The sequence below is a fragment of the Parasteatoda tepidariorum genome, chromosome 10 (genome assembly GCF_043381705.1).
Source record: "Parasteatoda tepidariorum isolate YZ-2023 chromosome 10, CAS_Ptep_4.0, whole genome shotgun sequence".
Classification (NCBI taxonomy): domain Eukaryota; kingdom Metazoa; phylum Arthropoda; class Arachnida; order Araneae; family Theridiidae; genus Parasteatoda; species Parasteatoda tepidariorum.
In genome coordinates this window covers 19,860,700-19,883,737 of record NC_092213.1, presented here as the reverse complement: position 1 = coordinate 19,883,737, position 23,038 = coordinate 19,860,700, and the positions used below count along the sequence as shown (strand labels likewise).

The following is a 23,038-nucleotide window of genomic DNA, read 5'->3' as shown; positions in this document are numbered from 1 at the left end:
ACGATAATATAACATTATCCATGTTAGTTCCTATTTTGGGTGCAATTTAACATTTGAAATATTTATGCTCTTTTACTTAGTTAAATTATTTAAGTAGACGATAATATAACATTATACATGTTAGTTTCTATTTTGGGTGCAATTTAGCATTTGAAATATTTATGCTCTTTTACTTAGTTAATATATTTCTAAGTAGACGATAATATAACATTATACATATTAGTTCCTATTTTGGGTGCAATTTAACGTTTGAAATATTTATGCTCTTTTACTTAGTTAATGTATTTAAGTAGACGATAATATAACATTATACATAATAGTTCCTAATTTAGGTGCAATTTAACATTTGAAATATTTATGATCTTTTACTCAGTTAATGTACTTAAGTAGACGATAATATAACATAATACAAGTTAGTTCATATTTTGGGTGCAATTTAACATTTGAAATATTTATGCTCTTTTACTTAGTTTATTTAAGTAGACGATAATATAACATTATACATGTTAGTTCCTATTTTGGGTGCAATTTAGCATTTGAAATATTTATGCTCTTTTACTTAGTTAATGTATTTAAGTAGACGATAATATAATATTATACATGTTAGTTCATATTTTGGGTGCAATTGAATTTTTGAAATATTTATGCTCTTTTACTTAGTTAATGTATTTAAGTAGACGATAATATAACATTATACATGTTGCTTCCTATTTTGGGTGCAATTTAACATTTGAAATATTTATGCTCGTTTACTTAGTTAAAGTATTTAAGTAGACGATAATATAACATTATACATTTTAGTTCCCACTTTAGGTACTATTTAATATATGAAATATTTATGTCCTTTTACTTAGTTAAAACCTACGGTCAATTTATGTATACCTAAAATCATTATCGCGCTGGCAGTATTATTCATATTCTGTTTATCTTTTTATGACTTATGGTAGTAAAATAGAAATCGAGAACTGAAAAATATTTTTTTTGCTATGTCCCTCTATACTTCAGTAGTGAAGCAAGTTTATGATGCAATCATCTTAAAATGGCACTTTTATTTTTAGCGTAGGGCGAAAGCAAAAGAAAACAATTAATAGTGAATTTATAAATACTTGTCAAATATAACTGTTTGTTGACGCCTTTTAATAACATCACGCAAAAACGTTTCTGTCGCTTTCATCAAAATAAAATAGATAAAAGTGCCTTTACTCATTATAAAGACTTCCTACTTTTAACAGCATAATGAAAGATAAGCAAAACGAAAAAATTATTGCTCACTTCTTTCTAAACTATTCTTTAGTGAAGTAAAAAGTCCATTAGCTCGCAAATTGTTGGCCAAAATGCATAATTATTGACGTGTTTTCGCCAGATTAATCGATAATTAGTATGAAATTTTATGTTAACATATTTCATCTAATGGATTCTTCTATATTCCTTAATACATCGGAACATCGTGGAAACTTGACACAGGATTAATTGTAAGCCTCGTGTATGGATTTTTCGAACTAATTTTTTTATTTGTTTCTTTTTTAGTCCAGAGCTGAAGTTACGTGACTATCTTTACGTGGATGACTTGTGCAACTATTTTTTCCGCCTTTAGGAGTTAGTGCCATAGCTGTAACTTTAGAACATTTTTGGCGTCTAAAACTCGAGTTGTATTTATTATTTACGAATATAGTATTAAACAAAATAATTTCCATGATATCTGAAGGTATGTACTGAAAGTATAAGTTCCAATAATTTTTCAGTCAATTTATTTTATATATTCCTCTTTTGTAAAAGCTTTATTTTTTCAAAGTTTTCTTTAAATTTTTATTAAAGTATTTGCAGACGCTATGTTCCTTCTTAAAAAAATGCTTTCGCTTTCTTATGTTCCTGTAATCCTTTTATAGAATGTTTAATTGAATTCAGAAGTGGTTTATTCTAAAATGTTGCAAGTAAATTATTGGAACTTTTAGTGCGCGTGAGAACACAAATTTGCAACAAAAAATATCATAAATATTGGCAATAAATCTTGATTCGGAAAAATATTATCGTCTAAATTAAATCATTCTGAACTTGATTACGCGATAGTTTTGTTAAACTTGAACAGAAACGCTAAATTTAGCATCTTAATAAGGATGCAGTTGCACCAAGTTTGCACAATATTATGGTTCAACATTGGATCGAATATTCCCTTAATTTCATTGTTTTTTAATACAGTAACTAGTTATAACATATAATTCGCGATCGCAACGTTTGAGTACTCCCTCTAGCGGGAGCCTGAAAATATCCGCATGAGTTCTATCATAACCATTGGCAAAGACGTTCGCCATTTTCTTAGAAGCAAATAAAAAGCAAAATTTCCCTAAGGAAAAAGCAGAAGAACTTGAGAAAACTAACCAGAACATGTAAAACATTGAAGCAGAACACGCCAAAAGCATTTGAAGAACAATTTCTCAATAATTTTTACCTTTCTATTATCAACAAACTTGCAACTTTGGGATCGCATACTGTTACAGATGTGTGTACTACGATAAAATACATTTTTTTTGGTCTTCAATTCATTACAAATTAAGGAGAAGACAACATTGCTTTCTTCATTCCAATGGATAAATGTGAATTCAGAACATACGGAACTGTAATAGTTATAGAATATTCTTCTTCTTTATAGAATAGTATATATTTCTGTATCTATCGGAAAACAACAATAAAGAATCATCCGAATTACGTGAAATAGTATCATTTGTGCTGATTATTAATAAATTTTTTATCGTTTTCTTGGTAAGTATTTTTAGTTTTGAAAGAATAATTTAAACTAGAATTAAGCTATTCTGTTTCTCAAGCTACATATTGAAATTCATATCGTGATNTTAAATATTAAGTATAATTTATAGGATATATACTTTCTTTATAATGCCATTACATATTTCTATTAATATAAAAAGTTTCAGAGCTTTTTATTCACTTTACTTTTTTGGGATTTTATGAACTGAAAAATGACAGTTTTCGTGAGAATGATCCATATAAATCAGGTAAGAGTTATGATTTTTTTAATAGAAAATTTATGCTTAAGAATTTTTTTTTCTTATTTGATGATAATTTTCCGTAGAATGGTTTTCTACGTCCAATTATGAATAAAAACAACAAAAAAACATGAAAGTTTTTTATTTTAATGCGGGAAATTTTAGAATTGTTTTTTTGTAAGCATTCTTTATTTTATGCTTTTTAGTTTCTAAATAATGATTTTTATTGAAACTTAAAATTTTCTGATAAAATTTGTAGTCAAAAAACTTATTTTACAAAATTAAATTATATACAATTATGAGGCTTATGTATACTTTTTGCTTATTTTAATGTTTGAAGTAATATGATTCTTAAAATTGTGGAATGTAAAAATTAAATAGGCCTTTCATGTTATATCATTAGATTTAGTAGAACTATTTCTCGTGCATTAGGTTTTAACTCTAATAAGAAGATACATATTTTTTTCTGTTTATGTACAAATATTTTTCCAATGTGTTTTGGATGTTCTTTCTCTAAAAAAAAGAGATACCATTTTGTTTTCGTTTACACAAGAAAGAATATCATAAATTTTTCTTTTTCAAATTTAATAAGCCACATTAAAGAAGGAACGTTACAATACTACACGCTACATTAAAGACGTCTCCAGAGTAACTGTTCATATAGAAATCGCAGGTATTCGTCTCCTACGTCAGCACCCCCTATACTTCGTTGCGATCGCGAATAGTATTTTTATTATCTTTACACATAATTTAATTCTTATTAATCAAACCTTAGCCTCTTAATATACTATGAGTTGGTTAACATCAGCAACAAATTAGCAGCTAAATAGGCTTACTTTAAGCGACAAAACTCTCATTTTAGACAATTCACCAGTCTTTACATTGCACTTCGTCAATTTTGAGAATCATTTCGTCACAAAACCACCTCATTTGGTACGAAACACGAACTCTCAAGTATATGATGAAAACATTTTTCAACTTGGAACCACATCACAGTGTATTGTTAACTAGAATGACGAAACTAGATTGAAAACTAAACGATAGAAATCAGAATGGCAAAATATTTCCCTTTTACTTTTGATGAAACGATAGTAATTTTTTCACTTTATCGAAATGTTCGCTCGGAGCATATACTAGATAAAAATTTCGTCACAAACAAAGAAAGTGCTATGAAATTTGAGAATGCATTTCCAACAGTAGCCAATGTCAATAAAGTGTTTATTTTAAATTTATTAAAATTTTCCTGTAAAATTTTCGTGAAAATTTATTAGAATTTTCCTGTATAAAACCTTTTTTTTATTTAAAGTTTTACGAAACTAGTAAAATTTAGTCACACAATGATGTTTTTAATCGTGCATCTGCCGAAAATAAATAAATTTTTTTAAAGTTATGCAGTGTTATAACTTTCTTTGAATTGAAGTTGGCTGATTGAATGTCATTTTTTAAATGCAACATGTCCCTTACAGGGTATTATAATGGTAGTAGGTTGTGGCAAAAACTATCCATACCAACGGAATGAAAGTGCAATTGATTGAATTCTCAATGGTGGTATGCCTGATAAAAAGAAAAGGTTATAAACCTCACTTAAGAAGCAAGAGACTATCATGAAAATGAAAACATGTGGAGATTACAAAAAAGCGAAGGAAATTGTTGTCAATTTTGGCAAAACCTCTACCCTGCATGGAGCTTCTCGTGTTTGTTTACCTCAAAAGTCTTCAAAATGCTGCTGGTTACTCTACACGTAAGTTAAATACAATACAAATTTTAATATCTGAGAGTTGAGAAAAATCAAGAAACTAGCGTGTATGCATGCTTTGTTATTCACTTTTTTAAAGAAAGATTTTCACATTGAGTCTCATAAATAAGTGCGTAGTTATTATGTGTTCCGTTGGGAACAGTATTTTCACTTCCCGCATTATCACTTTCATTTTCACATCGACTACATTGAGTCTCATAAATTAGTATGTAGGCATTATGCGTTCCGTCGGGAACAGTATTTTCACTTCCCGCTTCATCACTTTCATTTTCACAGTGAGTCTCATAAATTAGTATGTAGCTATTATGTGTTCCATTAGGAACAGTATTTTCACTTCCCGCAATATCACTTTCATTTTCACGTTGACTACATTAAGTCTCATAAATTAGTATGTAGCTATTATGCGTTCCGTTGGGAACAGTATTTTCACTTCCCGCTTTATCACTTTCATTTTCACCGTGGCTACATTGAGTCTCATAAATTAGTATGTAGGCATTATGCGTTCCGTCGGGAACAGTATTTTCACTTCCCGCTTCATCACTTTCATTTTCACAGTGAGTCTCATAAATTAGTATGTAGCTATTATGTGTTCCATTAGGAACAGTATTTTCACTTCCCGCAATATCACTTTCATTTTCACGTTGACTACATTAAGTCTCATAAATTAGTATGTAGCTATTATGCGTTCCGTTGGGAACAGTATTTTCACTTCCCGCTTTATCACTTTCATTTTCACCGTGACTACATTGAGTCTCATAAATTAGTATGTAGGTATTATCTGTTCCGTTGGGAACAGTATTTTCACTTCCCGCTTCATCACTTTCATTTTCACAGTGACTACATTGAGTCTCATAAATTAGTATGTAGCTATTATGTGTTCCATTAGGAACAGTATTTTCACTTCCCGCAATATCACTTTCATTTTCACGTTGACTACATTGCGTCAAATAAATTAGTATGTAGCTATTATGTGTTCCGTTGGGAACAGTATTTTCACTTCCCTCACAATCACTTTCATTTTCACATCGACTACATTGAGTCTCATAAATTAGTATGTAGCTATTATGTGTTCTGTACAATATTTTCAGTTCCAGCATTACCACTTCTAAAACTTCGTATCTCAAAAATTGTTAAGACATTTTGTAAGGCTGGCATCAATACTTTCAGATGTCGTTTTATTTATTTCAAGACAAAATTAGTCATGAGAAGCCGTGATCAAAACATTTCGAAATTACATTTTTACTTCAATGCACAATTTGTGCACGCTTTAAAACGCCGGGTTCAAACTTTCGAGAATTGTATTATTTAATTTAATGCAAAATTTTTGCACGATGTTTAAATGTCGTGGTCAAATTTTTTTGGAATTGTATTATTTATTTCATTGCGATAATTTTGCACTCTGTTGAAAGGCAAAGTAGAAAGTTTTCAGAAATTTTTTTGTTTAAAGACAAAATTACATATTATATTTTCCCATATAAGGTTAGAGCTTCATAACTTCTTAAATAATAATAAAAATTTAGAGATTGGAATTTTTGTCATGCTTTGAAACTCCGGATTCAGGATTTCATAAATTGTATTATTTATTTAATTCAGAATTTTTTCACGTTGCTGAAATTTGGTCAAATTTGTCTGGTGTTGCTGTTAATTTTTTCTGAAATTGAATTGCTTACTTTATTACAATCTTTCGGCACGTTGTTGAAAGACCATGTGCAATATTTTCAGAAATTTAATTACTTATTATCGTCACGTTTTAAAACACCGGGTTCAACGCTTTCAGAAGTTGTAGTATTTATTTAATTACAATATTTCTGCACGTTGCTGAAAGGCCAAGTACAATGTTTTCAGAAATTTAATTATTTATTATAACGCGAAATTTGAACACATTGTTAAAGAGGTGTAATTAAACCTTTTAGAAGCTATTTTTTTATTTCAAGGCAAAATTTAAACGCTTTGTTGAAAGAGTGTAATTAAAACTTTCAGAAATAGGTTTATTTGCTTGGAAACAAAATTATACGTTATAATTTGTCGCGTAAGGTAAGAGTTTCTGAACTTTTTAAATAATAGTAAAAATGTAGAGATAGCCATTTTTGTCTAATATCAAATACTAGGCATATTTGCAAACTACCTAATATATTTTTATATAACAAAAACCTCATATATTTTTAAAGATACTGTTTAGATCCAGTAAACTTTTGCATTGAAAAAATATCACAAATGTTGAAAACTTGGATCACAGTATTCCAAAATAACTTAATAATTATAAAATGAAAAACTATCCTGAGAAATTGTATAAAGGAAAAATGCTGTTTCTGTAGGTATAAAACTCCAAGTGCATATCAACTTTTGTAACTCACTAAATATTTTGAGAAACATTGAAATATTTCATATTTTAAATTAAAAACAGGGTATGTTTACATGTATTGGTTGATTATGCACAGAAAAATATCAAGAGAAAATTATAGTAAATATAATTATTTGTGTAGGTACCCTATACTTAAACCATCACATAATTTATTCTAGTTGACAAAAGTCGATGAAACGCTGTTTATATGTTGATTAGGTGGGGGGGGATAAATCTACAGTGAAAAGTTAGTTTAATATTCAATCACTAGGTGAAGAATGGGCACACATCAAGAATAAAAGCATAAATAGGATTCGCAAAATTTAAATTAATCTGAGTCATGATCAATTACATTCCATTTTCATCAAAAACATGTTTAAGAGCCGCAATCGCTATTCGATACAAATTCCGCGTCCGACTTGCTCCGATCACAGTTCTGACGCGAAATATCCTCAATGGTAGAATGATCATGGATTAGAATCCCCTTTACCGTTAGGCTAGTCGTGGGAGGGTCTTGTGGTCTTCCTCTCCATGTTATGCAAATACGGGTTAATTCCATCAAAAAGTCCTCCATGAAGGCAAAATTTCTTCCAATACTTGATCCAGGAGTTCCTTTGTCCTCTGGATTGGGTTCAAAATTACAAGGCTACATAGTTGAACATTGGTGGTCTAAGCCCAAAATTTGGGTCGGCTTTTTAGCGACGGTTTTAAAATGAAATAATAAAAAAACATGTTTAAATTTAGAGTCGTTGTGGCTCAGTCTGTAGAGCGCTCGTCTCTCAATAAGGAGACGCGGTTCTATCCCAGCGATGGCTAGTCGATACGAATTCCACACCCAACTAGCACCGACCACATTGCGGACTTCCTCATTTATAGAGGGACTCATGTTGGGTTAGAGTCCCCTTGAGCCTCAGGCTAACCGTGGAAGATTTTCTTGGTTTCTTCTCTCCGTGTAACGGAAATGCGGGTTAATTCCATCAAAAAGTTTCCACGAAGACAAATTTCTCTCAAGATTTTATTCAGAAGTTCCCTTATCTCCTGGATTAGGTTCAAAATTGCAAGGCAACAGAGTTGCACAATGGTAGACGAAAACTTAAAATTGGGTCGGCTGCTCAAGAACGGTTATAAATTAGGTAAAAGACACGTTTAAAACACGTAACAGCAAATTCAACGGTACCACAAAGGTTTTTTTGATCTGTTGCAGCAACATGACGTACCAAGTTTGATCTCTATATTGCAGGAAAGGTACTAACTGGTTTCTTCAAAATTAATAATCCGCCTTTTAAGCCTTTTTTCCGTAATAGAATGGAGCGGAATGATTTTACGTCAGTATCGACTGCTATTAAATTAGTTCCCAATCAACGCTTTAACAAATATTTTAAATCTTAAACTCCTTATAAATTAAGATATGAACTATTTTTTAATTGTATGCTTCTTCTACCTGTAGCTCATATCGCATACGTAATTTACCGGTGATATACAAAATGATGGTCGATGTATAGAATGCCTAATGATTATTAGACAAGGCATGATTATTAGTCAAAATAACGATTATTGGGCAAATGCTGAAATTATTATATACATTACTTAGACATAGTATACAATAAAAAATTCTCATTAGCCAAATTATAAAAGTCTATCTAAAAGAATAGGGTATACTTTGTGCTACGTAAACTAAAGCGAAAAATAATGTGAATAAAGCACAAATGAAGTACAGAATTGGATTTACTGTACTATCAGATATAAGTACAAACTGGATTTACCTGTTTCGGTTCTCTAAACACTTCTTAGGGTCTAGAACAATAACTTTTCTCATGGTCTAAACATCAAATGGCATTAGAAAAGCAAAGAGATAAACACGTGCAAAGAGGTTTATCCAATCAAAACACAGGAACAAGTTTATATACGTCGACGAACAGGCGACCCAATTTTTGAGTTTACGACTCAAATACAATCCAGAAGACAAAGAAACTCCTAGATCAGTACCCCTAGAGTTGTTGATTTGGTATGGGAACATGTAGGACTTTGCAACTCGACATGTTTAGCGTGCATAAATCACAATTCACCACACGGGGAGTCTTCGGCCGGTGGGGGTAGAACCCACGAGCTGTTGGACATGGGCCCTATGCCCTACCAACCAGGCTATCCCGGCCTCTCACAGGAACAAGTTTGAAAAAATAATTTTAAAAAAATAATCTTACTTTAGTCTATAATGGCATCGTTTGGTGGGTATAAATAGTAGGGAATAAAAACAACGATATAAGCAATTAGACTAAAGAAAAATAAAAAAAAATTTATTCATTAAATCTAATATTTATGTAACACACATTCTACTTTAATCTGCTTATATCTTATTTTTGATAACATGCGCTTACGAATAATAACAATGCAGAAAAGAACCGGTAAGTGCATACCGGGTGATGGTCCGCACATTCCTGATGGGTAATTATCTCTGTTAATATTAAAAATTTATACTTTTTCAATAAGTCAACAGCAACATATGCAAAGTAGGACACTAAATTTATCTCAATAGAGTAGCTTTATTTGTAATCACTCTGTATTTAATGTGACCATTTAAATCTTTTCTTCAATCAAAATACAATTTTCAAATGTTACCTAATACTCTTACAAGCTTACGTCATTGCAGGGCCCTCATGGCGTTTTGTTTCTTAAGCGTTGCATTAATCATTGCATCACTTCTTTATGACATGCTGAACAAAGATTCAACCATCATCAACTCCGTTAATCAAGACTTCTCCAGCGGGCTAATAGAAGATCCACAGTACTTCCCACAATATCCTCGCATCACGCTCTGTCGAAATCCGTCTTTTAAAATAGGTAAGATTTTATTTCATTTTCAAATGACTATAGAATCTGCCTAAATGAAAATTGAGCACGTATGGTAGCGTCAGAAATACAACAGCGATAAAAGCGCCACCACTTAGAATATGGATGAAATGGCGAGCACTATCTAGGATAAACAGTAGTGAAGAAATCGTGCAAAAGTTTACATTTTGAGCAGACTTCAATATACAGATTTTCGTAACATTCCGCACATTCTCGAGTAACATTCCGCAAGCTGACGTACACAGCGCACTTATCAAAAAGCAAGCTGAGTTCTCTACAGAGTTACGCAAAACGTACGTACTGAAGCATACAGGATACTACGTAAGAGTGTGAAATCTCTCTAAAACTAGACCTTCCAAATCTAATCAAGTAAAATCCGTGATCTCATTAATCAAGTGTTGTTGTTGGTGATATTGTTGAAGATGGAATTACGACTCGTGATATCTGTACAGCACTGTGCCAGAATAAAAGAATAATACAATCATCTTTAGCGACCAAATAGCGTACTGCTGCACATTTATCTGTTCTGGACGAATCAGTCTTTAGTACGACATTACATTACATGTAATTACGGTAGTAAATAATTACACTCTCAGGCCAAAAAGTAAATGAATGCACGCAAACTGCGATACGCTCATTCTACCTTTCTTTGTANAGACGCAAAAAATCAAGGTAAAATTTAAATTGTGTTCAAAAGAGAACTTGCAGTTTGTTTAATAATATTAAAAGAGAACTAGTGTGGTTCTCTTTTAGTATTATTAAACAAACTGTAGTAATTTTTCTATAGTGCATCACAAGTTCTGCGAACTAAACATCTTACAACAGGAAGCAATTTGGGCTGAGTACGATATATTAAACAATCATACGTAAATAACTAAGCAACAATATATTAAACAGATGTACAAAAAAAGTTAAAAATTTTATATAATTTGAGAAAAAAAACGCCACAAAAATGATGAAATGAACTTTAAAATTAAAAAATATATATATGTATAAACTAGAACACAGTTATTTTATTTTATAAATATTTTAAAATCAAATTTTTTTTTAAATAATTCTACTTTTTAATCAATTTTAATAACTAAACATGAATTTAACTATTTTTATTTACATTAAACCTATAAATTTATCTTTCTAATTCTTAATTATTTTTTATTTTTATAATCCATGAGTGATCTGATGTCAGATTTTCTTAAACTAGTTGAAGAACTTAGTGGCGTTTTTTTTCCCCTCTAATTTTTTGAGACTATTTTTAAGCATTATTTGACTGTACCACATTTATTAATTTCATCAGTAATAGCTAACGATCTTTGAGTATTTTTTTCGGGTAAGAAAAAAAAATCCCTAATACATTTGGTCATGATTCGTCAAGAAACAAGTAACTTTAAATTGCTGTTCTTCTTGCAGAAAATTTAAAATGCAAAATTTGAAAAGTTTAATTGAATAATGGGATACACGCAAGGGACGAAGTATGGGCATCTCGATCCTGATTGGTTGTTGAAACGTGGCATTTGCTTACGCTACAAACTGCTCTTTCCATTCTATTTCGAGTAAGCCAAGCCCGACAAGTATAAATTCTCTTAAGTAACATAATCTGTATTCTTTAACAAAGAATTCAATTCTTTCACCATTTATTTCTTATTTAACACAAAGATAGGCACGAAGTCATGTGGAACATAAGCAAACTAATTATACATCGAAGTTGCTAGATGCCAAAACCAAAAATATAGCAGGGTTACAATAAAATACATTAACAAATAATAAATCTAAGCTATGTAAAAGACATGGAAGAGAAAGAATTACATTTCAACTGAATCGATGTGCTATACAGCGCAATATTTAATTAATTTAACATTAATTAACATTCTAACTTATGTGGAGAAATTGAGCTCAACTTTAACACGCCATTTTGCTTATAACTATATGACACACGTGTAGGTATCCGATATCTTCTTCTTCTTGAAGTGTAAGTACCCAATTAAGTATTAAAGATTTTAAGATTTCGCCAAATGGAAACGTGCGAAAAAGAAGTAAAGAGAAGGCATAATATTTGTTTTCCATAGACAACGTAAAATCAAAGATATTTTACCCAAATTTACTGAAATGTTACTTAGAACTTTCATTCCCTCGGCTCTTCAATTACTTTTCTCTTACAGTTTTCTCAGATTCCATTTTTTAAAAATTGTTTGTTCTAAACCATTATTTAAATCCGTATTATAAATTTTTAATCATTTATAAATAAATTGTTTATTCAATTGACATATCCTTTATAAGACAATACCTTTAAAAATTTACCGACATAATGTTAATTATCTACAATCATGTCTGTAAACTGCTAATAAAGGCTTAAAAATTTAAAACAGTAAAGTTCTTTGATATACTTTATTTATTATTTCAGATCCCCTTACAGATCCCCTTTATTTATTATTCAGATCCCTTTACTTTATTTTTTTATTTCAGATCTTAACGAAACTTTTTTATCCATCGTGGAATATGCATCCTTGAGTTTTGGCTATCCCTTTATTTCTCTAACTCCTCGAGAAACAGCTATGATTATTCAATTAGGAATGGTAAATATCAGCACTGATCAGAGCCTCAAACCAAAATTGAATGCCTTCAAACAGAATCTTATGAGACAAGAAAACCGATACAAAGTACTGAAGAGGATGAATCCGCATTTTGATTTAAAGAAATTCATGCTCGAAAATGGCGTCAGGTATAATTATTTTGAAAGACTGTTTTTTAAAGATATTTTTAAAGTGTTTATAAAGTGTTATAATGGCACTAAGATTGTGCCATTTCCAAACATTGCAGCAAGGAGCCGCGAAGGCTCAGGGAACGGAGAGTTCCAATCAGGAGAACCGAGTTCGAATCCCCATCAATGGCTGATCGGAACAAATCGGCACCACAGTGCTGACGTGAAATATCCTCAGTGGTAGACGGATTATGGGTGAGAGTCCCTTTACCGTCAGGCTAACCGTGGGAGGTTCTCGTGATCTTCCTTTCCATTTAAAGCAAATGCGGGTTAGTTCCATCAAGAAATCCTCCACAAATTTCTCCCAATGCTTGATCCAGGAGTTCCTTTGTCTTCTGGATTAGGTTCAAAATTACAAGGTTACGCAGTTGAACGTTAGTAGTTGTAAGCCCAAAAAATTGGGTCGGCTGTTCAACGACGGTTATAAAATAAAATTAAACATAAAAACATTGCAGCATTAGTCGGTTAATCTGAATTAGCTTTCCCCTTACAATTTGGGTTGTCTTGTTTCACCCCATTTTATTCAACAATCTAATCTAATGACAATCTAATTGAGTTTCATACAGTCCCGCAGTGGACTGATCGTTAAGACACGGTTCCCAGCAGATCACCGAAGTCAAGCGTAACTGGCTGCGGTCAGTGTGCAGGTGGATGACCACTTGGATCAGTCTGTGTAGGGACCGAGGGTGTGCGGTATTGGTCCTCGTTAAACTGTTCTACCGTAAAGTTCTCGACTTCGCGTGCAGGTCGTCGGGCTACCAAAGAAGGGGTGCCATCCCCTCTGCGGAGGATCAAAATTGTGATGGCATGTCTTCGGATCATCCTCAAAGATGTTTCCCAGACCATCGCCAATAGCCCATTGTGCAGCTCTACTGCGACGTAAATGAACAAAACAAAACAAACTTAGATACCAACTTCAGTAATTGGACGTGTTTTTATACTTATTTCTTATAATAATTTAATTTATAAGGGGGAAAGCGGGATGATAATAAGGACAACATGTTTTAAAACGTTAAGGCGTCACACGTATTTTTAATGAAATCCCAATCAATGCAAGCAATCGAAGTCAATTAAAATTTGATTTGAATGAATTAATTTCTAATAAATTTTCAGTAATTACTTAAAATAGTGTAATTTTTGTTTTAGTTTTATATCACAATCTACATTGTTAGTTACCGATGATTGACGCATCTTAATGAAAAGTTCAGTGTCAGGCACCGATGACTTACGTGATACTCAACATTTAAGTAAATTTTCAAATTTTCAGCAATTACGTTAAATAATGTAAATGTTTTAGATTCATATCAGATTCTACACTGTCAATGACCGATAACTAATGAGGCCTAAATGAAAAATTCTGTGTCAGGCACCGATGACTGACGTGACATTTACTTTGCGTGTGATTTTCTCCACCCTTTTAATGACTAAAATTTGTGTGGATTCTGAGGATTTCGAACACTCTATCTATATTTACCAATCACAATCAGTTATGTTTTCATAAAGCAAAGCGTCATGTTTGCTTGTTTATTTATTTGGTACAATATCCATTAATATTGTATCAAAAGTACTAAATCTTAAGACGCAAAAAACTTAAACTTAGAATGAGTTTACTGAACATCAGCTGCTTAAAGTGGTTTTTTAAAGTTCCTTCGCTAAAGCCACAATTGAAGTAAGTTCAAAACAAAGCTTTAATTTTCTAACTTGCAGAAAATTATTGAATGGACCTTTATATTTTCAAAGTTAATAGTTTATATTTTCAAAGAGATTATCTTTTGCAGTAATATACAGTTTATTTCTGTGTATCCTTTATTATTATCTTGATCTTTTTTAAGAAGAATTATAATATAATATAGTGTATTTTTTAAATTAATTTTAGTGAAAATTTAAAATATTTATTGCAAAATCAAAAAAAATCAGTTCATAAAATTAAAAAAATTTAATTAAAATTATATTTTGTTAAATTTTAATTATATATATTTTCATTAAAAATAAAAAATAAAACATTTATCATTTTTTTTTTTGCTTTTAAAAGTTTAAATTTTGTTAAAAAAGTTAATTTAAATTATAATAAAATATAATAAATAGGAGAATAATAAAAATAATTTTAAAAAATCATCATCATCAGTAGCTCGACAGTCCTCGGTGGACCCTGGCTTTCTCAAGAAGACTGCACCAGTCCTTTCTTCTGCATGCCACGGCTTTCCAGTCTCTGACCTTGATTGTGGCAAAGTCCCTTTGGAGGCAATCCGCCCATCTCAGTCGGGGTCTGCCTCTCTTTCTAGCTCCAGTTGGCCTTGCCAAAAAGATTCTTTTAGTTGTTCTGTCATCATTCATTCTTACAATGTGTCCGGCCCATTTCATGCGCTGAATCTTATGGTACATCAGAATGTCCGGTTCTCTGAATATCCTGTAGAGTTCAGAGTTAGTTCTCCTTCTCCACACTCCCTTGTCACACACACCACCAAAAATGGACCGGAGTATCTTCCTCTCGAAAGCAGCGATGGTCCTCTCATCAGCTTGGGACAAGGTCCAGGTTTCAGATGCGTAAGTGAGAACTGATCTTATTAGGCTTTTATATATTAGCAACTTGGTGTCTCTTTTAATGTTGTCAGATTTAAGGAATTTTCTTATGCCATAAAAGCACTTGTTGGCTGCAGTTACTCTCTTCCTTACTTCTGTGGAAATTGAGTTTTCGGAGTTGATTTCAGAGCCAAGGTAGGTGAAAGAGCTCACCTTTTCAAATTTATACTCTCCAATCTCGATGTGCGTGGAGGTATCGGTATAGTTGATACTCATTGTTGATACTCATCAAATATTAAATAATAAAAAAAAACTTTATGGGGAGCATATTTTCCCCAGGGGCAGCAGTAGCGGAAAAAATATATTTGACGCAACTTCTGGCTTATGAAAATTTTTCAACCATGGTCTTTAATTTAAATTTTTTTTTCCATTACATATTTCACAGGTGCACACTAATATAACAAAATGTTTTCATGACATTTTCATGAGAATTTATTTTTGTAACCTATAATAAAAAAATGTTTAATGAAAAATGTCGTTCAAGTTTCATTACAAATAATGGCATGGTTTGTCCTTGCATAATTAAAATCACTATACAAATAATGTTATATACTCGTTTTTTGTTCCTTAATTAACTCATGTTTTGCTTTTCAATGAGCTCACGCTTTACGTTTTTAATTAACTCGTTTTTTATTATTTTTCAACTGCTTAAGTATGTGGTAAATTTGCATCTCTTTACTAACCTATTTTAACTTTCTCTGAATTTCCAGGTGTGAAAATTTTTTCAGTCACTGCATGGCGTCAATAAATTCCTTCAATTGCTGCGACTCATTCAAGCCCATACTAACATCTTTCGGCTTGTGTTATACGTTTGAAAGTTTAACAGAAGTTGATGAAACAAGCCGTTCAATGGATATGAAATTTACTTTCATATTTGATTTACTCTCACCTCCAGATATCGGTAAAATCGTATTTCTGTTAATCTAGAATTTGATTCGAGAACACGTGTTTTAAAAGCATTTAGGTTTCATTTACGTTTAAATGAAGCTAAACTGTTTCTCTTTGTGTAATTATAGTTATGAAAGAAAAACTCCCTACAATTTCTAAAATGCTCCAATCAATTAATTTTAATAAGAAGTTTGTAGGGGGAAAAAAGATACAAATTTTTAAATTGAATTGTGATCAAACATTGTTCTTTTTAATCTAGCATTGTTTATTTAGGGGACCGGAAAGTAATGACGTGTCGGTGCATTTGATATTTGTAATCAAGATTTTATTTTTAATCAATAATGTATTTACCTTACAATGCCGGATCTGAAGTAAATCGAAATGGATTGAAAAAAATGAATTGTTTTTTAAGACTAACGAACATTTAATGTGCCGAAATGACATAACTTTCCGGTTCCCCTAATATTTTCAGGTATTTAACTTGTGAACATAGTCTTTCATCATGATGGACGAGATAAGTCGTTTTCCAGAAAGATTCACTATGCTATAAGGGACGAAATCACTCGTCTTCTGCACATTTTTTTCAGCACATCTAGCGACTTATTTATCAACATTTAAGTGCATTCAAATCCATAATATTTTGCCTTTACAAAATTTCTACAAAATGACGCCAGCAGCATAATTTTTATTGCCTTCGCGATATTATTTTTATTTTATTACCATTATTCTTATGCCTGCAAACACAAATAAGCCCTTATAGTGAGTAATTAATTATTATTTTTTAAAGTAAAATAAGTTTTACGTAAATTCGAATTCTGCTTAAATTTTAACTACAAAGGTTTAACTACATAAGCGCGACATTGCTACAATGAAAGTGGTAAAGAATTGATGTAGAAATTAGAAGAAAAACTCCCCCATTGAAAAATTTCCCCTTTTTTTTCAGGAAAACGAGATAACTTCTTATACTTCTGTATTTTTTGTACTTCTGTACTGAGATTATACTTCTGTACTTTTTTTTCCTGAAATTTTGAAGTTACTTTTTCATTGAGTGTGTCACGACAACTTAATAATTAAAAAATATTTTGGATCGATACTTTAAAAAAATACGTGTTTAATATTTTTGAAAATCCAGGGAAAAGGCGTGTAAAGGAAATCCAGGGAAAAGATTTTCTACAACCACAATATTGTGTTACGTTGAACCATATAATAAGTCTCATCAACAATACTATGGTTCAACCTGAACGGAAATATGGTTAAATTCATCAATTTTTTAAGGTTTCAGCAAATTTGCACCATACGTTGGTTCAAAGTAACGATATAAAGGTACAACGATAAATGGATTAATTTGAGAACGTGAGCCTGTATTAAAAAAAAACTGGCAAAGACACTTTACCCAGCTTTTCACTATTTCACAGTAATCGACCATTTCCTTATAAATAAATTATTTAAAAGGCAATCTCGTACTGATCAAACGGGACAGCAACAATTATTATTTAAAATGTATAATTTAATTGCTTAGAATAAATAGTGGAAACATACAACCTAAATTTAAACACGTGCAAAAACATTAAGCTTAATTTCAAAAATAGAAAAATCTAAGGAAGCCCACTCTTAAATTACGAAAAACGTTTGTAGCAAAAGCCTTGATTTTGTTTTCGAACTCTAACAGGGCAGAAACTTAAGTAACCAGTTAGTATGCCTGCCTATATTTTTTATTCATTCTAAATGTAAACATTTATAACTCATACATGTTTGCTTAAATAAATTTAATTAAAGGAAAACAGAATTTTAGTAGCATAAATATTTTAATTTTCACAAAAAAGACTAAAAAGCCTAATATTTATTAGACAGCTGCGTTGCTGAACAAATATACTAACATCGTAAACATATGAACGAAATCATACCTATTCGATAAATAGATAAATAGTTTTGCTTCACAAACTTAAAATTTTAGCATGAATCAAAACCGTGCTACTCTACACATTTTAGAATGCTGCTGATAGCATAATTTTAATGTCCACAAATTGTTCCTAGCTCAATTTTCAAATTTCCTTTTACCACTTTTTTTTCCGTTTAGGTGGAGCAGTCCCTAGAGGGTTCAGTGTTTTTTTTACAGATCCAGTTTCAGAATTCTATATTGCTGAAGCATCCAAAGGTGAAAAAATTTTCCCTGACAAGATTACAGAGATATCTGTGACCCTAGAAAAAGTAAGAATGACAGACGTAAGCGATCCCTGAAGCATTCTGATTTGATATTTTAAAATAACTTAATATAATTAACTTAATACGAAATATAAAGTTAAGTTCTCACAAAGAAATACTTTGTTCTGTCTGTTCATGTAAAATGTTATCGAATGACTCTCCGTTGAACTACAACATTGCGATTAAAACAATAAGTATTTAATTCAATTCTTTAATTTTCCGTCAGATTCCACGTGGTTAAAAAGAAACGTACTTGTTCGAGGATAAATTTATCCTAAACACCGTAGAGCAGGGATGGCGAACCAATGGCACGTGACACAATATTTTGGGCACTCCACCAATCACAAAGTTCACTATGAATTATATTAACAATTGAATTAAAATTCACAAAAAACAAAAACAAAAAATTAACAATTATTTGAAAAAATTAACAATTAATGCAAAAAAAGCAATTAATAACCATAAAAAACAAGCTAACAATAAATAACTAGCAAAAATATTAACATATAATAGCTAATAGAAAGTAAAACAAAAGAACAATTAAGCTATGCAAGTGAAAGCGAAACAAAAACTGCACAGGATATAATATGACGCCTAAGTGAAGGCAAAGAGACTCGAAACAATTGGTCTAGCCAGAGCAAAAGCATAGCCAACGCGCTAATTTTTCATTCTTTCGTCCCTTGGGCGTCAAACTAAAGTTTGTACATTCGCTTTCCTGAGAAGGTATTTATAAATTAAGTACAGTTAAACACGATAAAATTTGTAATACATGTTCAAAGATAAACTTTTCTTATTATGCAACATTTATTTGTATTTATAGGCACTTTTAAACTGCAATTAATTCCAAAATAGCGAAGAGCTACTTTTCAAAAGCGTAGTATTATATTTCCTATCTTTCCCTGTAGTGAAATCTTGAGGTGAAACGAAGTATAGTGATGCATTATTTGTTTACGCAAAGCATAATAGTCAATTTCGTTGACACAACTGCATTTTGTATTTTAAAGTTTATTTGTGTTATATTTGCGATTTTTAACTGTTATTTAACATAGCTAGTTCAGCAAGGAAAACAAAAGTGTAAAATAGTAAGCATATCATAGAATTTCAAACTTGGTGGACAAAGATATGGCATGATTAGTAAAGGAGACAAAGCAGTATGTGTTTTTTGTACTGGAACAGTGGTATGTAGAACATCGTCTGTAAAACGGCATTTTGAAACAAATCACAAATTCGTTAGTCAAAAAAGTGAACCAGAGCAAAAGGAATTAATTGCAAGTGCAATGACAAAAATAAACAGTCCACTTCTATGATTAAATATGTTGGCAAAAATTGTCATACGAGTGCGGCAAGTTACTCGGCTGCAAATATCATTGCTCGGCATAGTAAACCTTTTCAAGAGGGAGAGTTTTTGAAGGAAGCCTGGTTAGCATGAGCGCCCTCACTTTTGGAGGATTTCGATAACAAAGATAAGATAATTCAGCGCATCAAAGATACCCCTATCTAGAAGTATAATAAAAGAAAGAATATTGAAATTGGCCGGAAATGCAACAGATCAACAAAAAATTGACATTATTTCCGCTCTTTTTATATTGCTGTGTCTTGACGAAAGCCCTGACATCACTAAATCTGCACGTTTAGCTGTTATTGCTCGATATTGTGTAGGAATTACGTCATTAAGTCATTAAGGAAGAATTAATTGTGATCACATCGTTGCTAACAACTATAAAGGGCACAGATATTTGTACGGCTATTAAAAGTTCACTTATTGAGAAAGAGATTGATTTGAAAAAAATTATTTCGGTAACAACTGATGGTGCTCCAAGTATGGTGGGCAAAAAAATGGTTTCATAAGTTTATTTCAAACATACATAGGGCACTTGATTCTTGAATTCCACTGCCTCATTCATCAACAAGCCTTGTGTGCTAAGCTTGGCCAAAGGATACTCTGAGCTCTTTGTTCGCCAAGGTGCTAAGTGTGGTTTAACATCTCTTAATGATGTAATGACGGTAGTCACAAAAATAGTCAACCTCATTTCCTCGCAAGCTTTAAATAAACGAAAGTTTGATGCTCTGTTGGATGAAGTCAACTCGGTGTATAATGGCTTACTGATGTATAATAATGTTCGCTGGTTGAGCCGCGGGAACGTACTTCAAAGATTCGTTGATTGCTTGGAAGAAATCAGACTGTTTCTGGAAAATAGAACAATACCCACAGTTGTTGGATGTTATGTGGCTTTCAAAATTGATGTTTTTTACAGACATATGCCAACGTTTCAATGAATTGAATGTGAAGCTGCAAGATACAAATAAAGCGAGTATCGCCATGATAGATCTCATTCGCGCTTTTGATGCTAAACTGCATGCTTTCAGTAACGATATTATTACGAGAAACTACAAGTATTTTCCAAACTTAAAAAAAAATATATAAACGATTTAGATATACATGAGAAACTAGGTGAAGAAACAGTCACTGAAATTTTTTTTTCTGTTATTGATTCTTCAACCAAGGAATTTTCAGCTCGATTTTCCCAGTTCAAGGAATTATCAGAAACACTCAAGTTTATTATGTACCCTGATGTGACTTTATTAGATAAATTGAACTTGTCCCAATTCCATTGGTTGGAAATTGAAGAATTTGAAATGCAGCTGATTGATTTCCAGTCTAGTTCATATTGAAACAAGAAAAGAGTTGGAATTAATCGAAACAGAAAGATTGACAAGCAATAGAAGTAAAAATGTCAATAACAAAATTTTGGAAGCATGGAATTTGTTACCAGACACATTTAACTGTTTGAAGAAGCTGGCTCGTGCTATTTTAACTATATCTTCGTCTATCTATGCCTGCGAGTCAATATTTTCAGAGATGACTAACATTAAACACTCGCTTAGAAACCGTTTGACAGACGACTCCACATCAGCATGCATTCTGCTTACAACCCTAATATAAGATATTTGTCATCTAATCTGCAACAACAGAAGACACACTGATGTTACTTTAAAGTTTAATTATGCATAAAGCTGATACATTGCAAAAAAAATTTTCGTAATAAATAATAAGTTTTGAATTAATAAATATTAAGAATTTCATAATAAATAATAAGTAAATAAAGAGTTTTGAATCGATAGTATTTAGTATTATTAATTTCCCAATAATCACGTAAGTCAAAATTGTTTGATGGCACGTCTATGATCTCATTAAACATTTTTCTAGAAAGATTGGCACGTTGATACATACAGGTTCGCCACCCCTGCCGTAGAGTATTCTGTTTTCACAATAAATTGTTAATCGTTTGAGAGCTATAAAAATCAGGCTAACTTAAGCAATAATTAAAAGCAATGCAACATTGTAGAAAAAATATTTTAAAAAAAGCAGACGATATTTTTGGAATTATTTTGAAGTTGATTGATTCAGACCGAATTTGAGTAACAAAGTGCAATGAACCCGTTATTGGAAAATATAAGACATAGTTTTCGTTAAGAAATGGAGATTGCCCATTAAGGGGTAAGAGAGTGAAGATGTTTAAACTATATTAGCGTCAAAATATCCAGCTATTTAATTAGTTCTGACATCATTGTACAGAAAACCGTCTGAATGAAAGGAATTGCTATTGTCCTGTAATAGATAGAAATGGTGAAAAACTTTATTTTATTTAAATTAATGTCATTTTAATTGTGATAGTGTAGTGTATGACTAAATAGCAAGTAATATTCTTTTTTACAGACAGATGGTGGTCGTTGATGTTTAATTACGTTGGGTATGACATGATGCAAGAGCGCCAGAGATTGTATGGGATATGATTGATAGCAGTCGCCCATTCGGTAGCATTCCTTATTCGTTTGATGTGTTATTTGTAGAGCCCGGAAGTTCAGGCAAAATGCCATAAATGCCCTTTTCTGCCTTTTTTAAACGTTTTCTTCTGAAAATGCCTTTTTCTTTCCTTTTGTTCATAAATGCCTATTTCTGTCTAATTGAAAGTTTTTCTGCAAAGCTTTTTGTACTTTTGACCGAGCATAAATTTTGAAGAACAGAAATGGTTGACTGTCATCCGACGTATTGTAATGCATTTATAGAGATTAGGACTTAATTCCTTTTGGGACAACTCCCTCCCTCTGAGGCAGTGGTCACCCCTCGCACTGTACAATGGCTATTCATCTGAGCTGATAGTGTACTCGTGCTTGAGTGAGCAAGGCAGGTGAAAGACATTTTTCTGTCCATGAGATTGACAGTGTTGTTTGAATAGAGAATAGAATACACTTAAAGCTGGAAATGCCATAAAAGTTTTATTTCCTAATATGATCCATCTAACGTGCCTTGCTCATGCATTGCACAGGATAGCAGAGGAAGTAAGAGGTCTCTATCCTGAGGTAGACTCGCTTGTTTCTAGTGTGAAAAAAGTATTTGTGAAAGCCCCTTCAAGAGTTCAAGTGTTCAAAGAAATTGCACCAGACATTCAATTACCTCCTAAACCGATCCTTACGAGATGGGGAACATGGATTTCAGCAGTCTCATACTACTGCACAAATTTTGAGGAAGTTACTCGAGTCCTTACCAGCTTTTCGGATGAAGAGGCAATATCCATAAGAAAAAGTAAAAATCTGCTTAGCAGTTCTAAAATTAAAAATGAACTGACTTTTATTTCAACTTATTTTGGGAAGCTCCCTGGAGCTATTGA

General features: G+C 31.8%; 2 protein-coding genes across 2 annotated transcripts in view; both read left to right on the top strand.

Moving 5' to 3' along the window:
* Nucleotides 1–1,551: 1,551 nt before the first annotated feature.
* LOC107442551 (pickpocket 15) lies at nt 1,552–20,645 on the top strand. The gene is made up of 7 exons (XM_071186907.1): nt 1,552–1,705; nt 4,466–4,740; nt 9,744–9,934; nt 12,404–12,659; nt 15,989–16,179; nt 18,244–18,374; nt 20,280–20,645. Exons 2-7 carry the CDS (start codon nt 4,604–4,606, stop codon nt 20,643–20,645), a joined length of 1,272 nt encoding a protein of 423 aa, XP_071043008.1. The 5' UTR covers nt 1,552–1,705; nt 4,466–4,603.
* Nucleotides 20,646–21,753: 1,108 nt separating this feature from the next.
* The window catches only part of LOC107442552 (acid-sensing ion channel 5-like), a gene marked incomplete in the record, with an annotated part of 58,460 nt that continues 57,175 nt past the window's right edge, over nt 21,754–23,038 (top strand). The window contains 1 exon segment of the mRNA XM_071186718.1: nt 21,754–21,962.

Bases quoted from the DNA above. Each gene is read 5' to 3' on its own strand.
- LOC107442551 (XM_071186907.1), top strand. From the start codon at position 4,604: ATGAAAATGAAAACATGTGGAGATTACAAAAAAGCGAAGGAAATTGTT. The intron at 9,935-12,403 runs GTAAGATTTTAT...TTTTTATTTCAG, and splicing joins AAATCCGTCTTTTAAAATAG to ATCTTAACGAAACTTTTTTA. The intron at 18,375-20,279 runs GTAAGAATGACA...TTCATCAACAAG, and splicing joins TATCTGTGACCCTAGAAAAA to CCTTGTGTGCTAAGCTTGGC.